We start from the raw sequence: 17,054 nt of genomic DNA on the forward strand, positions 1-17,054 counted from the left end.
TTCAGACCTAGGGACACATACAGACTGAAAGTGAGGGGATGGAAAAAGATATTGCATGCAAATGGAAATCAAAAGAAAGATGAAGTAGCAATTCTCCTATCAGACAAAATGGACTTTAAAATAAAGACTATTACAAGAGACAAAGAAGGACACTACATAATGATCAAGGGATCAATCTAAGAAGAAGATATAACAATTGTAAATATTTATGCACCCAACATAGGAGCACCTCAATACATAAGGCAAAGGCTAACAGCTATAAAAGGGGAAATCAACAGTAACACAATCATAGTACGGGACTTTAACACCCCACTTTCACCAATGGACAAATCATCCAAAATGAAAATAATAAGGAAACACAAGCTTTAAATACACATTAAACAAGATGGACTTAATTGATATTTATAGGACATTCCATCCAAAAACAGCAGATTACACTTTCTTCTCAAGTGCTCATGCAACATTCTCCAGGATAGATCATATCTTTGGTCACAAATCAAGCCTTGGTAAATTTAAGAAAATTGAAATCATATCAAGTATCTTTTCTGACAACAACGCTATGAGACTAGATATCAATTACAGGAAAAAAACTGTAAAAAATACAAACACATGGAGGCTAAACAATATACTACTAAATAACCGAGAGATCACTGAAGAAATCAAAGACAAAATCAAAAAATACCTAGAAACAAATGTCAATGAAAACACGATGACCCAAAACCTATGGGATGCAGCAAAAGCAGTTCTAAGAGGGAAGTTTATAGCAATACAATCCTACCTCAAGAAACAATAAAAATCTCAGATAAACAACCTAAACTTACACCTAAAGCAATTAGAGAAAGAAGAAAAAAAACCCCAAAGTTAGCAGAAGTAAAGAAATCATAAAAATCAGATCAGAAATAAGTGAAAAAGAAATGAAGGACACAATAGCAAAGATCAATAAAACTAAAAGTTGGTTCTTTAAGAAGATAAAAAAATTGATAAACCATTAGCCACACTCATCAAAAAAAAAAAAGGGGAAAAGACTCAAATAACAGAATTAGAAATGAAAACGGAGAAGTAACAACTGACACTGCAGAAATACAAAAGATCATGAGAGATTACTACAAGCAACTCTATGCCAATAAAATGGACAACCTGGAAGAAATGGACAACTTCTTAGAAAAGCACAACCTTCCGAGACTGAACCAAGAAGAAATAGAAAATATAAACAGACCAATCACTAGCACTGAAATTGAAACTGTGATTAAAAATCTTCCAACAAACAAAAGTCCAGGACCAGATGGCTTCACAGGCGAATTCTATCAAACATTTAGAGAAGAGCTAACACCTATCCTTCTCAAACTCTTCCAAAATATAGCAGATGGAAGAACACTCCCAAACTCATTCTACGAGGCCACCATCACCTTGATACCAAAACCAGACAAAGACGTCACAAAAAAAGAAAACTACAGGCCAATATCACTGATGAACATAGATGCAAAAATCCTCAACAAAATACTAGCAAACAGAATCCAACAGCACATGAAAAGGATCATACACCATGATCAAGTGGGGTTTATCCCAGGAACGCAAGGATTCTTCAATATACGCAAATCAATGTGATACATCATATTAACAAATTGAAGGATAAAAACCATATGATCATCTCAATAGATGCAGAAAAAGCTTTCAACAAAATTCAACACCAATTTATGATAAAAACCCTCCAGAAAGTAGGCCTAGAGGGAACTTACCTCAACATAATAAAGGCCATATATGACAAACCCACAGCCAACATTGTTCTCAATGGTGAAAAACTAAAACCATTTCCACTAAGATCAGGAACAAGACAAGGTTGCCCACTCTCACCATTATTCTTCAACATAGTTTTGGAAGATTTAGCCATGGCAATCAGAGAAGAAAAAGAAACAAAAGGAATCCAAAACGGCAAAGAAGAAGTAAAACTGTCACTGTTTGCGGATGACATGATACCATACATAGAGAATCCTAAAGATGCTACCAGAAAACTACTAGAGCTAATCAATGAATTTGGTAAAGTAGCAGGATACAAAATTAATGCACAGAAATCTTTTGCATTCCTATACACTAACGATGAAAAATCTGAAAGAGAAATTAAGGAAATACTCGCATTTCCCATTGCAACATAAAGAATAAAATAGCTAGGAATAAACTTACCTAAGGAGACAAAAGACCTGTATGCAGAAAACTACAAGACACTGATGAAAGAAATTAAAGATGATACAAATAGATGGAGAGATATACCATGTTCTTGGATTGGAAGAATCAACATTGTGAAAAGGACTATACTACCCAAAGCAATCTACAGATTCAATGCAATCCCTATCAAACTACCAATGGCATTTTTCACAGAACTAGAATAAAAATTTCACAGTTTGTATGGAAACACAAAAGACCCCAAATAGCCAAAGCAATCTTGAGAAAGAAAAACGGAGCTGGAGGAATCAGGCGCTCTGACTTCAGACTATACCACAAAGCTACAGTAATCAAGGCAGTATGGTACTGGCACAAAAACAGAAATATAGATCAATGGAAGAGGATAGAAAGCCCAGAGATAAACCCACGCACATATGGTCACCTTATCTTTGATAAAGGAGGCAAGAATATACAATGGAGAAAAGACAGCCTCTTCAGTAAGTGGTGCTGGGAAAACCTGACAGCTATATGTAAAAGTATGAAACTAGAACACTCTAACACCATACACAAAAATAAACTCAAAATGGATTAAAGACCTAAATGTAAGGCCAGACACTATAAAACCCTTAGAGGAAAACATAGGCAGAACACTCCATGACATAAATCACAGCGAGATCCTTTTTGACACACCTCCTAGAGAAATGGAAATAAAAACAAAAATAAAACAAATGGGACCTACTGAAACTTAAAGGCTTTTGCACAGCAAAGGAAACCATCAACAAGACGAAAAGACAACCCTCAGAATGGGAGAAAATATTTGCAAATGAAGCAACTGACAAAGGATTCATCTCCAAAATATACAAGCAGCTCATGCAGCTCAATATCAAGAAAACAAAGAACCCAATCCAAAAATGGGCAGAAGACCTGAATAGACATTTTTCCAACAAAGGTATACAGATTGCCAAAAAACACATGAAAGGATGCTCAACGTCACTAATCATTAGACAAATGCAAATCAAAACTACAATGAGGTATCACCTCACACCAGTCAGAATGGCCATCATCAAAAAAATCTACAAACAGTAAATGCTGGAGAGGGTGTGGAGAAAAGGGAATCCTCTTGCACTGTTGTTGGGAATGTAAATTGATACAGCCACTATGGAGAACAGTATGGAGGTTCTTTAAAAAACAAAAAATAGAACTACCATATGACCCAGCAATCCCACTACTGGGCATTCACCCTGAGAAAACCATAATTCAAAAAGAGTCATGTGCCACAATGCTCACTGCAGCACTATTTACAATAGCCAGGACATGGAAGCAACCTAGGTGTCCATCGACAGATGAATGGATAAAGAAGAGGCACATATATACAATGGAATATTACTCAGCCATAAAAAGAAATGAAATTGAGTTATTTGTAGTGAGGTGGATGGACCTAGAGTCTGTCATACAGAGTGAAGTAAGTCAGAAAGAGAAAAACAAATACAATATGCTAACACATATATATGGAATCTAAAAAAAAAAAAAAAGTTTCTGAAGAACCTAGGGGCAGGACAGAAATAAAGACTCAGGTGTAGAGAATGGACTTGAGGACACGGGGAAGGGGAAGGGGAAGCTGGGATGAAGTGAGAGAGTGGCATTGACATATATACACTACCAAATGTAAAACAGACAGCTAGTGGGAAGCAGCCGCATAGCACAGGGAGATCAGCTCGGTGCTTTGTGACCACCTAGAAGGGTGGGAGAGGGAGGGTGGAAGGGAGACGCAAGAGGGAGGGGATACCGGGATATGTGTATACATATAGATGATTCACTTTGTTATACAGCAGAAACTAACACAACATTGTAAAGCAATTATACTCCAATAAAGATGTTTAAAAAAAAAAACAATGAACTACCAACATACATAATGATGAGTGAAAGAAGCCAGAAGCAAAAGAGTACATACTGTAGGATTCCATTGATATTAAGTTCAAGAACAGGCAAACAAATCTATGGTTACACTGTGCAAGGGAATAATAGCAAACGAAGTAAAGTTCCAAGCAAAATAAAATAAACTGTTTGAGAAAGATATGTTAGCATTATTCACTACAATTATATTTCTGACCTTCTTCTCTTATCCTTCCAGTTTTTGCCTTTTAGATTTTGATGCTTGTCTACCATATTTGGTAAATGATGCTTTCATGGCAGATATCGTCACTGAACCAAAATAATCTTCCAGTGACTTTGCTTTTGTTATATGTTTGTTAGATTTCAGAAGACTGGGTCTTGTTTTTTGACCCAGTTTAAGGGTCACGTCTGTGATACAACAGTTAACCATTTTATGTTCGCTATTATAAAGTAAATGTTTGGCCTTATTTTCTTACTTCCCTCAGCATACTATGTATTTTCTTTATTTTAAATGCTTTCATGTTATTCCTTTGGTTTGCTCTTTCTAAATAACATTGATTTAAAAAGGTAACAAACTCTCTATGGTGCAAACAGAAAATATGCATTTTTTTCAGGCATCCCCACATTAGTTGCACATTAGGTCTACAAGGGAGCCATGAATAAGTTTCCCAAAGATGGAAAGTGTAAAGTTCACATGTCCTGACTAGGATAAAACTAAACTGGAAATGAATAACAACAATAAAAGAAAACAAAAAATTCAACTACATGGACATTGAAAAAGATGAATCAAAAAGGTCTTTAAATCTGCAATCACAAAAACTCTAGAAAACAACAAAAAATTAAGATGTCAAATATCAAAATTTTAGAACTAGCCAGAAAAAAATGAGGGGAATGATAAATACATCCAAAGTTGGTTCTTTACAAATCCACAAGTCCTCAGCTCCTTAAGTAATGGGAGAAGCAAAGAGAGAGCATGGACTTACAAATTAAGAAGAAGAGGGAAATAATTACACAGAAAATTAAATGAATTAAAGGAGACCATTTGTGCAAACTGAATAAATGGGAAGATTTTTAAAACTACCAATTACCTAAACTAGGAGAAGGAGACATTTAAAAGCCTAAGCAAGGCAATAATGGGAAAAATTCAGGCCCAAGAAGTTTCACAGGAACAATTTAAATAATACGAGTCATGGATTTAACATCATCTTGAATAAAAAGAGAAAAAAAAGAAAGTCTTTTTTTAGTAAAGACTAGCATAATGTTGATATCAAAACCTGACAACATATAACATAAAGAAAACCACAACATAATATCATTTATAAATATGAATGCAAAATCATAAATTAAATATTTACAAGCAGAATAAGGAAGTATGCTAAATGAATAAGAACAGAGTGACAAAGTGAGATCTTTGCAAGAATGCAAGGAAATCTATTGATATAATTCATCAGAGGTAAATGTTTAAAAGAAAAACCCATCTGATCATCTAATTATATGCTAAAAGAGTATTTAATAAAAATTAAGTACATTCCTGTTTTTAAAAAGAGCAAAAAGTTTGATCTATACTTTCCAAGCATTATGAACACACACACAGAAAAGCTGGCAAAAGGTGAAACATGCAATTCACAGTAAAATAAATAGAGATGGTTAATAAGCATATGAAAATGCTATCAATTTCAGTGATAATAAATGCAAAAGAACTCAACTATGAAATCTTCATCAGTTTGGCCGTGTCACTGAGGCTGTGAGGACTGGGCCAAGCCCATCTATGGAAGACGGTGGGATGTATGTTAGGAGGAATGTACATGTATAATGTCTACTGCAACCTTCCTGAGAAAAAGAATGCATGAAGTACACCTTGACCCATTATCCCACATCCTGGAATTTACACTAAGGAGGTCATCAAACTAGAGGGTAAAGACGTCTGCTCGAGAAAGTTCATTACAGTTTTTTTTATAACAACGAACATTCCAAGAAACAACAAAAATTTCCATCTTCAAATATAGATGATTCCCAACAAAATGCTGAGAGAAAAAGGCAAAGGGAATTTATGTGGTCTGATCCTCTAAGGATATGGTATACTCTTAGAGAGGTGTCTGGAAGGATATTCCACTAAAGTTCACAGTGGTTATCTCTGGATGGGAGTGATTTCAGGTGATTTTTACTTTCTACTCTTTTTCTTATTTAAATTTTAAAGGTAATCATGCATCATTTTACAGAAGCAATTAGGTTTCCCCACACATCTCAAACCTCCAGTTGCCTTTAGAGTCTATAAAACGAAGCCAGAATTTTTCAGCCTCTCATGGGTGTTCTTGTTACCTGGCTCTCAATTACTCCTGCTCACAGGCCACGTGGCCTTTGCCTCCAGGTCTAAAATAACCTCTCCACCCACCTTCAAGGTGGACCTTGAAGGCCTGAATCAAAGGCTCTCCATGTCATGTCTGTAGCAGGCGGGCATCTGTCTTCTCTAAGACAGGTCTCTCTACCTCATGGGTCCCTCACTCGAGAGGCCCACCTGTCCTGGTAGAGGTGAGCTCCTTGAGGGCAGAGACCCCTTTTCCCCCTCCACAGGGTCCCTGAAGCTCCCGATTTAAAGCAGTTGCTCAGAAATGTTCCCTTTGACTGGAGTCGTTAAATCTCCCAGTGAAGGAAGTCAAATGTTTAAACAAATGGAAAACAGATGTCTTCTGGCAAGAGCCCATGAATTCCACTGGGGACAATTAGGTTGGGCTTCCCATTGAGCACCTAAGTTATCACCTTGCCTCTTCTACCAAGATTTCTGAATAATACCTGCAAATTATCAGCACTACTGGTAAGCTGCTTGGAAAAATCAAGGTGGACCTTTCTGAGCTTGTCTTCCCGTCAGAACCCCCTCTCGGCATGTGGGGAATGGGTCTCACCTGGCTCATGGTGGCTTTCAGCATCTCCAGGAGCAGCAGGGCACCTTCAGTGCACAGCCCAGCCCGGAGGACTTCTTCCCTGTGGTGCTTATGCAAGAGCCACTGAAGCATGGCATCCAGGCTGTCCTGAAAGAGGAGGCAAGCGCTGTAAAGAGGCCTGTGGCTACGCAGCAAGGGGACCGGCTTTCCAGCCAGCACATGGCATTTCCCAGGGGCCCCAGTGGGAAAGGCAAAACAGCACAGTAGCAGCCCAGGTGGCTGGCCCATTCAGGGGGCTTCAGCCCACTAATGGGGTAGAAGGGAAACACACACCTCCAAGATGGTGCTGAAGACCCACCAGCAACTGGTATCGAATTTAGTTCTTTTGGTCTGACATCACAAATACTCAATCTCCCAATCAATTTTAATGAATTTTTATAAATGAGATTATAGAAAATGTGACAAATTCAACGGCTTTAGGGCAACTGCAGAGTGCAACAGAGAGAACATGGGGTTGACAAGCAGGACGATCTGACTTTGCCTCTTTAAAAACTGGGCTTACACAAGCTATTCAGCCTCTTGGCAGTTCAGTTTCCTTCTCTGTGTAATGAAAATTACATTATCTGCCCCATGGGATTGTTATAAATATCAAGGAAAATAAAATATGTAAAACATCTATCACGGGTCCTGACATTCAGCAAATGTTTGTTTCTTGCAATACAGTCTTGGAAAAATAAAAATATAGGGTTTTGATGAACTTAGCACAGCATATTAAGAACTTCATTTTGAAGTGTGATCTCTAATACTATTAGCATATATCAAGATTGAGATAGGTCAAATATAAGGATGTACGAGAGGTGAATTTTTTAGCCCTCTATTTGCAAAGACTTGCCCCTCCACCCATGTCAATTCAGTGCAGTTTAACTCAACTCTATCAAGACCAAAAAACAATTTCTGAGTCTGTCTGTCAGGTGCCCAGGAAGGTGAGTAAGGGGCGGGGTCTATTTTTGAGGTGCTCAGTATCTAAGGGGAGAAGCAGATGTAAATGTGCTGGTGCCATATAAGGCAAAGGTGGATGCATGATGAGGGCCAAAGAGGAATGGTTCCTGTTGTCTAGGGAGTGTAAGCAGGAGGTGGCATCTGAGCTGAGAACTGAGGGAAGACACCTTTCCAGGCAGGTGATGGTGGGAGAAAGGGCTCATTAAAGGCCCAGGGCAGGCAAGGACAAAGCAGCTGGTCTTACTGGGGAGGTGACTCAGGAGGATCACAGCACAAAGGGCCAGCGAGAGAGGAAGCTGGGCTGGGGAGACAAGTGAGACACCCAATCAGGAAGGGTCTTGATGCTGGCTGGGGGACTCTGAACGTGATCCCACAGGAACAGGAGCCAGGGAAGCCGTGGATTCGGTGCAAGTCGGTGAGTTAGTGAACGAGAGGCTGGTGAGAAGGTACATACGTTGAGTGTAGACTCCTCTTTGGAGAAAATTGGCCAAGGAAAAATAGGAGAGTGATAAACAGAACAGGAGCTGGTCAAGAGTGTGAGCCAAGGGCGCAGCTTCTGGTTTTAGATGGGACATAATTTATCATACTTATGGTCTATGAGGAAAGAGTCAGCAGAAAGAGATGCCGAAAATATAGAAGAAGGGATAATAAAGGGTGAGGTCACTCGGGAAAGGAGTGAAAGGAATCCAGACCAGCCCTGAAAAGCTGCCCTTCCGGCAACAGTGCAGAGAAGGTGATAAAGAGGGTCATGGAATATACAAGTGGGGGAGGGTGGGGTCCTGAGGCAACGCCCCCTTCATGGGGGCCTCTACTCCTACCATGACGTAAGTCATCTGAGCAAAGGGCGTCTGTGGGCCAGAAGGCTCGGGGCATATAAGGGTCACGCTAGAATGCAGGGGAGTAGCAGGGGCATTACTAAGGTAAAGGGACATGTTTCTTTGGAGGACATAAACTGAGGCTCTATGTCTGTTATGGGAGCAATTCACCTCCCTGTGTTGCCGCCGCCATCATGTGATTTCTCTAGCTGTGCTCAAAAGGAGAAAGACTTAAAAGAGGAACCGATAAAAACAGAGACCTGCTGTGAGGGACATGGGAGGCAGAGGCTGAGGAAGTGAAGGGTATCTGAAAAGCTAGCCAGGGGTGGGACTGCTAGGGAAGGAAGTGGGTCAGGACCAAAGCTGGAAGACATGGAGGAAGGGGAGGGGAGTCTTAGGGACCTGCCTTGGTCATACAGAATCAGAAAGCCAAGTGTGTCACTCCATCCCAGGAACCCCAAGAACCTACTTTGGGCCCGTCCATCAGCTCTGTAAGTGGTGTTTGTAGTAAGAAGGTGGACACGATGAGGTAGACTTCTGGAATATGAACATGGTGGGCCAGAAAGTCACTCAAGACTCGGAACCCAGGAAGCAGGCAGGGGCTCTGGTCAGGCGTGGGAGGGTGGCTCTTCAGGTTATCTATTATGAGGGGGAGGGGCACAAAATCCAATTGAGAAAAATTGCTGTTGCTTCTGGTCAAGGTGAGAATTGGGCGCAGAAAGGAATCCCCTACCACCCACCCATCCCACAGAGATGCCAGATGGAAATATATGTCATACATACTGGAGCACAAGAAAGTGCTCAAGAATTTTTCCTATTCCTGACATGCTCATTCATTCGTTCAAAACCAGATGCTTATTTGGTGCCTACCACCTTAGAGGCAATAAGACCTCTTTGTATTAGGCAATAAGAATATAGTGTTTTGACAAAATATACAGAACCCCAGGCCTTTATCAACTACTTACAATGGGGTGGGAGGGACAGACTTTACAGAATTAAATACCTAAATAAATATGTATAAACGATGATAAGCGCTATAAAAAAAAAAAATAGAGTATAACAGAGGTGCCCTAATCCATACGGGACTCTCCTCTCCTAGAGGAAGTAACATTTGAATCAAGAGCTGAAGGATGAATCCACATCAACCAGGAGAGCCATGCTGGTACTGAGGGTTGAGGAAGCATCCCAGGAAGAGGGAAAGAGCTAAGGAGGCTTTGAGGAATGGGAAGAAATCCCCAGCATCTGAAGAGCAGTGAGGCCACGGTGGGGTCCTAAAAAGAAAGTCAGAGGGGGCGGGGGCTGATGGGAGGGAAGGGGTCAGGGTCAAGGTGATCCTACAGCACGGAGCTGTGAAAGCCCCAAGCAAGTCCTGGCAGGTCCTCACTCACAGACCACAGGGGGCACCCTGCCTCCTGGAGATGACCACACACTCACCCATCATGATGTCCACGCCCTCGGAGCTGCATTCCACCCAGGACCCCGCAGACAGGCCATCTTTAAATCGCCCGCGGAGGGAGGGGTTTGACAAAAAGTGCAGCAGCAGCTTCAATCCCAGCACCACGGTGCTGGGGTGCACATGGCCCTGCACGAAGAGCAGGAACCAATCGGGCCCCAGGTTCAGAAACATCTCTTCCTTTGTCCTGCGGGGGGAAGGGGGTCAATAAATGCTATAAATTACCTATCAGCCCATAAGCAAATGACATGTCCAGAAAATTCAAATAACGTTCAGCTTCACTAGTCACCTAGAAAAGGCAAGTTAAGTTTAATATCTGGATATCACTTAGCAAAGTACATGCTACATTTTAAAAGATCGGTAAAATAAAATGCTGGCAAGGTTGCTGTGAAATAGATGAATTTGCCTATTAATGGCTGAAGTGTAAGTTGGCCAAAGCTTTTGAAAGCAACTGGAAACTATGTACCAATAGCTGTAAAAATATGCAGACCCTTTGATAGCCCTACTCACTAATATTCATGCCTACACAGTGTCTGAATGGCCACCCATCTAATTACATCAATGCAGTCACATAAAACACATAATGGTTACTGAACTCCCTTTTTAAACACACTGTTCAAAACTAATCTAAATGGAATAGTCCAATATTTATGCACCTTTATTGGCTTAGACAAAAAAATACATGTTTAACTGTCACTTTCAAAAATGAATTTTAAAATGATGAGTCCAGAGAATACAGACTTGCTAGAGGGAAAGGGAGGGCAGGGAGATGGGAAGCCAATCCTCAGGGGCAATGGTTCAGCAAAGGACTCAACCTTGTGAGAGCCAGGGAAGGATCCATCCTGGCTGGGCAGTGTTCTCAGCACGAGCTGCCAGACGAGGCATGGTGAGGGCGTGGCCACTGGAACTAGGAGTCAAGAGACCATCTTCTCTTCTAGCCATGCCTCTGTTTGCTAATTGGATGACTTAGGCAGAGCTCTTGATGAGCTCTGGTCATCTTCCTTCATTATGATGATGATGAGGAGGAGGATGGTGGTGGTAGTGAGGATGATGGTAATGAGAATGGTGGTGGTGATGGTGATAGTGGTTAGCTGATGGAGTATTTACAGTATCCCAGGCACCATGCTCAGAGCTCAGAGGATCTTAATCCTTATAAAGATGAGTAGAAGGGAGGCATAGAGGGGAGGCTTAGGTAACCTCCCCGAGGTCCCTGGGGGGCAGAGCTGGGATTTGAACCCAGGAGGTCTAGCTGTCAGAGCCCAGGTGCTTAAGCACTACACTACATTCCTTTTCAAAAAAGTGAAAAGGAAGGGACTAGCTCATCTCCAAGGCATCTTCCAGTTCTACCATGCTTTGATTCCAGACACGTAAAGACTTTTTAAGCACTATTTGAAAGGCTGTTTTACTGAGGGGTAACTCCCCACCCTGATTCTTCCCTGCCCCAAACACACGTACACACTAAAATGTCAACTCAGTGAGAGTAAGGATCCGGACTGTCTTACTCAGCACTGCATTCTCGGAGGGAGGAACGGTGTCTGGCACACAGGAGGTACTCAACAAATAGTTCTTGAATTAATGACTCTAGAGCTGAGATAAAGCAGGCAGTCGGAGAGAGTTAATGGAATTTTATGATTACACGTTGTTTTTGAAAGTTATCTGAAGGCAGATACTTCTTTTCCCAACTTGGAAACATAACTAAATAACAGTAAATAGCAGAAGAATTTGGCAAGCCTTTTCCTTGATAGATGTTATTTAGGCTAACCATTTCTCCATTCTATTGTCTGCCAAGTATAGGACATCAAAATCGGTAATTATCACAACCGCCAAAACAATAACAATGACACTATAGCAATGGTGACAAAAAGCGTTTATTGTAATTACACCAAATCTGTTTTGAGTTACTCGTGCCCATTTAACATCTGCATCAGAATATCTTAGGGCAAGGTCTGCTTTATTGGGTGGAGAAAATATAATTTTCTTTCTGAATAGTGCAGAAAACACATTGCAGAAAACCAACTCAGAGATGCTAAACTCTTCATTAAGAAAAGGTTTTAATACGCACCCTGTATGAAGCAGCCTCATGCCAAATCACTCTTTCTGGAGCTACTTACTCAGAGGACAGATGAAGTCGGGAAGAAGATATTACACTGAGCAGCATCTCCAGCAACTGGTTTCTGAGCCAGATTGTCTTTCCAGATGTTTGACTTCCAGCTACAAAAAAGAAAATTCAGATTTGAGAAAAAACGGATGTAAAGAGACAATATTTGCTGCAGTAAGCAATCGTATTCACCAAATGCTTAGTTCTCCCAGGAGTTGAGACATGGATGGGACTTGAAATTTTGGCTTTCAGTTCTAGATTTCCATGCAATGCTTAAAAAGAATTTCAGGAAATGTTCCTAAAGTTCCCTTTAACTAGAGATGTTTTTGATGCTCCCCATTCCCCACCCCTGACTAAAAAAAAAAAAAAAATCCTAAAAATGATAAGGTCAAATTCTCCTTCCAGTAGAGGAATTTTTTAAATTATCATAGGCTGCAACATTTCCTGAGCACCTACTACATGCTGGGCATTATGCAAGGCACTGGGGGCAAAGAAGTGAAGATTATGATCCTTGATCTGAATTCCTGCTCTCAATTTGTTTCTAGGCTAGACCTTTGGCATGTCTATGTTGCACTAAAAATAGAGCTTGAATTGTAGCAAGAGGTATATGGATCCAACGGAAGAAGAAACTTTTACTTCTGAAGTGTTATTATAACCCTGAAGGCCATGTAAATATTGTCTTAATAGAAGATGTTTAGTGAGATAAAGTTTTAGCGTAGAGTCCCTATGAGAAGAAGGGTTGACAAAACAGTACACTGTTGTCTCATTATCCATTCATTCTTCCCCTTGGTTAGCCAGTTATTTTACCACCAATTTGGGGCACACCCACCATGCTGTAGAAATAGAACTGATGAGGCAGCTTGGAGAACCGGAGTCAGAGTCCCCTCTATTTGGATTCTGGCCCCATCTCTCACTAAGGTCCTAATCTCTCTGAGCCTCCGTTTTCTCATCTGTAAAATGGGAATAGTAATTCCTACTTTTCAGGCTTGATCTAAGGATAAGAGATAATTTATCTGGATTGAGTAACACTATCTAAGAGAATCTTTTGCAGTAAAAGTGTTCTCTATCTGTCCTGTCCAATGCAGTAACCACTAGCCTCACGTGGTTATCAAGCACTTGGGACAAGGCTAGTGTGACTGAGGAACTGAATTTTTAATTGCATTTCATTTCGATTAATTAGAATTTAAATTTAAGTGGCCATGTGCAGCTAGAGGCTCCCATCTTGGACACAGCAGATCCAGAGGGCCCAGGGCAAAGCAGTCAGTAGTTGTCCCCTTCACATTTGCCCTAGCAGAGGGAATTTGGAACACGATGTACCTGCTGTTCTGAGTCTGGTTAGGGAGAGAGAGAGACTCAAAGAAACAAATCACAGACCTTTGCATGATATTAAGCGCAAGGGCTCTAGACGCACAGAAGAGATGACTTAACCTGGCTTGTGGGACTGGGAACGGCTGGTCTAGCGGGGTGAGATGGGGTGGGAGCGGGGCAAGGGAGGCACTCCTGCAGAGCAAACAGCACCTGCAGAGCATGGATGGACGGGTGGACCGACACACATTAGGACGTGTACATGCTTCAGAGTGTTGAAGCTGGGGCTCATCAGGGGAGCAAGGCAAGGGCTGGGGGATGAAGGCTCCCACCTGCTGGTCTACAGGGAACTGAGTGTTATCCTGGAGGCCTTGGAAGCCATTCCAGGTTGTGAAGGAAGCACATACAATTTGCGTTTATCCGTGACCATAATCATAGAGCTGTGACCTCATAAGCCACCGTGTGGGAAAAACAGCTCGGCTGTGGGTGCCTTCCCCCTCCTCTCCCTCAGCCTTTCATGCACAGTGGCCCCACAGCATGTTCCTCTCAGGGCCGTCACAGGGGCTTGTCCTGCTGCCTTCAGGCTGGCATCTGGGAAAGGTCTTCTCACCGGGCATGGAGGGGTCCGGGGCTCCGTCCACGCAGATCTGCCTCTCGTTCACCGATGAAGGCTTGAGGGTGTACACAACAAACAGCCCGATTCTTAAGACAGAAAGAGAAGGACACGCTCAAATCTGGGCTCAGCCCCTGTCTCCTAAACACACGTGAACGTTTTCTACAGTAATCCACCTAAATGCGGCTTCAAGGGAGGGTTTGAGGGGAATCGCATTATTCTGTGATCAATGTGATATTTCCAAAGACTTCTCAGATCTGTCAGGATTCATCAGAGCAGCTAACTCTGGCTCTGCCAGCTCAACAGAACAAACAGTGATGAGGACAGAAGAGGTGAAATGTCCTGCCAGCGGGGACTATCCTTTGGGAAGTCTGCAAAAGGCAGGCAGGTTGGGTCGCTGGTTGGTGAGGATGCCTGTGCTCACGGAATTTCTGGAGTTCTTGGCACAGGAGGTATGTCCGAGCACCAGGGAGCAGTGAACACACAGCCCTGCTGGGGAGTCTAGCGGACCCACCCCTTTTTTCAGCTCTCCGCCCTGAACAGAGAAACTCCTAGGAGGTTCCAAGGAAATAGAACCTGCTGCTGCATTGAAGGGGCGGTATTGCTGGGCTGGGCATGGTCAGGGGAGAGCTGGCGCCTACGTTCCCTCATTAAACAGCCCCGAGCCTCTGCCCTTCCCCCGGGGAGTTGGCGCAGTACCTGCGCAAGTCCTGGAGGCTGAAGTGGCCCCTCAGCTGACAGCCCAGGATGGCAATGATGGTGGGTATCTTGGAGGGGGCGAGGCCTGGCTCGTTGAAGAGGAAGACGAGCTTGGGAATAAGCCGCGCCTGGTGAGCAACTTCAGCGTTCCGGGGTCCTTCCCTGGCGAGCCCAAGAGAGAGGCAGTAAAAGCTTTTACTGGAACGAACCAAATATGCTGTGTTTCTGCTAAAAAGGTTCCACCGGCTGGGCTTGCTCCGTGGCCCTCTGACTCCGATGCGCTCTTGGCAACTTGTCAAAACGCTGTCAGACACCCATCGAATATGTGTCTGCCCAGTGCCAGAGTCGCTTGGGGATGAGTCTCCTGGTGCCCTTCCACCCCTCCACCCCCTCACCCCCCCACCCCTGAAAACTGCCTTCAAAGACAACCCCAGTTATTGACTTTTAAATTCCAAGCCTCAGGGAAAACTAATGCTGGTCTCAGAAAACTCAGAACAAAGAGAGCAGACTGGAGTGTGACCGCGGAGCACTTCCCAATAGCCGGAGCGCGGGCCTCCGCGAGCCCATCTGGGTGTGCGTCTTCCTGCCCACCCCAAACCACAAAGTGGATGAACACGCCGCTGAGAGTCAAAGGGGGAGAGAGACAGAATTCAAGCCTCCGCACTCCCTCCTTAGGATAATCGCAAATACAATTTCCAGTAAATTCTACTCCCCCAAAGAAAACAGCTTCCAGGGTGAGTGTCCATCTCTTAGAAAACAATAGGTACAGAAAGAAAGTGGAAAGTGAGAAAGAAAATAAAGGCGGAGGAGAATGAATTTGGGTGGATTGCTCCTTCTTGAACTGTCTTTTCAGTGCTACTGTGTTGAATTCTGCCGAGTGCCACATCTCTGATACACAAAAGAGGCAGAACCAGCCCAGTTCTGCGTGTGACTTGCTCTCATGGGCTCAATGGGAAGATGTACATTCATCACCTATAAGTCCCCACTGTCCTTTGTGCTCTTTCTAATCACAGCACTGAGTAGCCTGCTTTTCTGTATTCCTTCACCACAGGGCTATGTCTTGTCCTTCTCTGAACTTCTAGCACTAAGAACTGGTATGGAATGGAGTGGGTTTATAATAGATAGTCCATCATGAACGGCTGCATGAAAAGATGGCTGCAAATACATTCAAAACACTGAGGTCCTAATGATCTCTAGAACAGCTGACATGTGAGGAGGCGGGTGGGGGTGTGTGTGAACAGCTTTATTTGTAAGGAAGGAGGTGGATTGATAGGTTGGCACCCCTGCCTCCCTTCTCCCATATTCTGACCACAATCCCTGGTTTTCCTTGGGAATTACCTCTTTCTAACTCCCCTCCACCCGCTCCAGAGGGGAAGTCATGCTGCCTGGCCACATGACCCAAGATGGCCCCGTGAGACTCCATCCTATTGCTAGGACTATCGAGTGAAAAAGAAGCCCTGTCTGCCGACGGTGCTGAGCAGAGGACATGCTGTGAGGATGTCCAGCCAGAATGAAGTTAGCACAGAAGAAGGCATAGATGAGACCAGGGACAGATCTCAGATAAAGTAATATGAGCATCATCCAGACAACATGTGAAGATCTGCCTCAGTCAATTGTATGAGCCAATAAATTTCCTCTTTCTCCACCTTCCTTTTTTCCCTCCCTTTCTTCCTTCCTTAAGTTGGTTTGAGTTGTATTTCTGCCACTTGCAACCAAAAGAGCCCTGACTAATTCAAAAAGTGACACTCAGTGTGATGGTATTTGGAGGTGGGGCTTTTGAGAGATGCTTAGGTTATGAGAGTGGAGTCCTCATGAATGGGATTAGCACCCTTATAAAAGAGACCCCAGAGAGTTCCCTCACCCCTTCTGCCATGTGAGGTTGTAGTGAGAAGACAGCCAACTATGAACCAGGAAGTAGGTCCCCACCAGACACTGAATCTGCCAGAGCCTTGACTTTAGCCTTGACTTCCAGCCTTCAGAACCGTGAGAAATAAATTTCTGTGATTTGTAAGCCATCCAGTCTATGGTACTTTCATTACAGCAGCTGTGTAGACTAAGACAGACATGCTACCACCTGGGGACGCAGTGCTCTGGGCAGGGAGAAGGCCGTGGTTGCTGAACCACCGGCTGTCCTGTCCTCTCT

General features: G+C 43.0%; 1 protein-coding gene across 1 annotated transcript in view; it reads right to left on the reverse strand.

The window, feature by feature from the left end:
- Positions 1 to 17,054, reverse strand: part of WDFY4 (WDFY family member 4) — a 253,283-nt gene that overhangs the window by 151,757 nt on the left and 84,472 nt on the right. Inside the window, exons 26-31 of the mRNA XM_036829672.1 lie at positions 14,912 to 15,073; positions 14,210 to 14,301; positions 12,308 to 12,407; positions 10,178 to 10,383; positions 9,213 to 9,382; positions 6,951 to 7,076 (exon numbers count right to left, since the gene is read on the reverse strand). Of these exons, the coding sequence (XP_036685567.1) occupies positions 6,951 to 7,076; positions 9,213 to 9,382; positions 10,178 to 10,383; positions 12,308 to 12,407; positions 14,210 to 14,301; positions 14,912 to 15,073 (856 nt within the window). The remainder of the gene's footprint in view (positions 1 to 6,950; positions 7,077 to 9,212; positions 9,383 to 10,177; positions 10,384 to 12,307; positions 12,408 to 14,209; positions 14,302 to 14,911; positions 15,074 to 17,054) is intronic.

This window comes from Balaenoptera musculus, chromosome 16, assembly GCF_009873245.2.
Source record: "Balaenoptera musculus isolate JJ_BM4_2016_0621 chromosome 16, mBalMus1.pri.v3, whole genome shotgun sequence".
Classification (NCBI taxonomy): domain Eukaryota; kingdom Metazoa; phylum Chordata; class Mammalia; order Artiodactyla; family Balaenopteridae; genus Balaenoptera; species Balaenoptera musculus.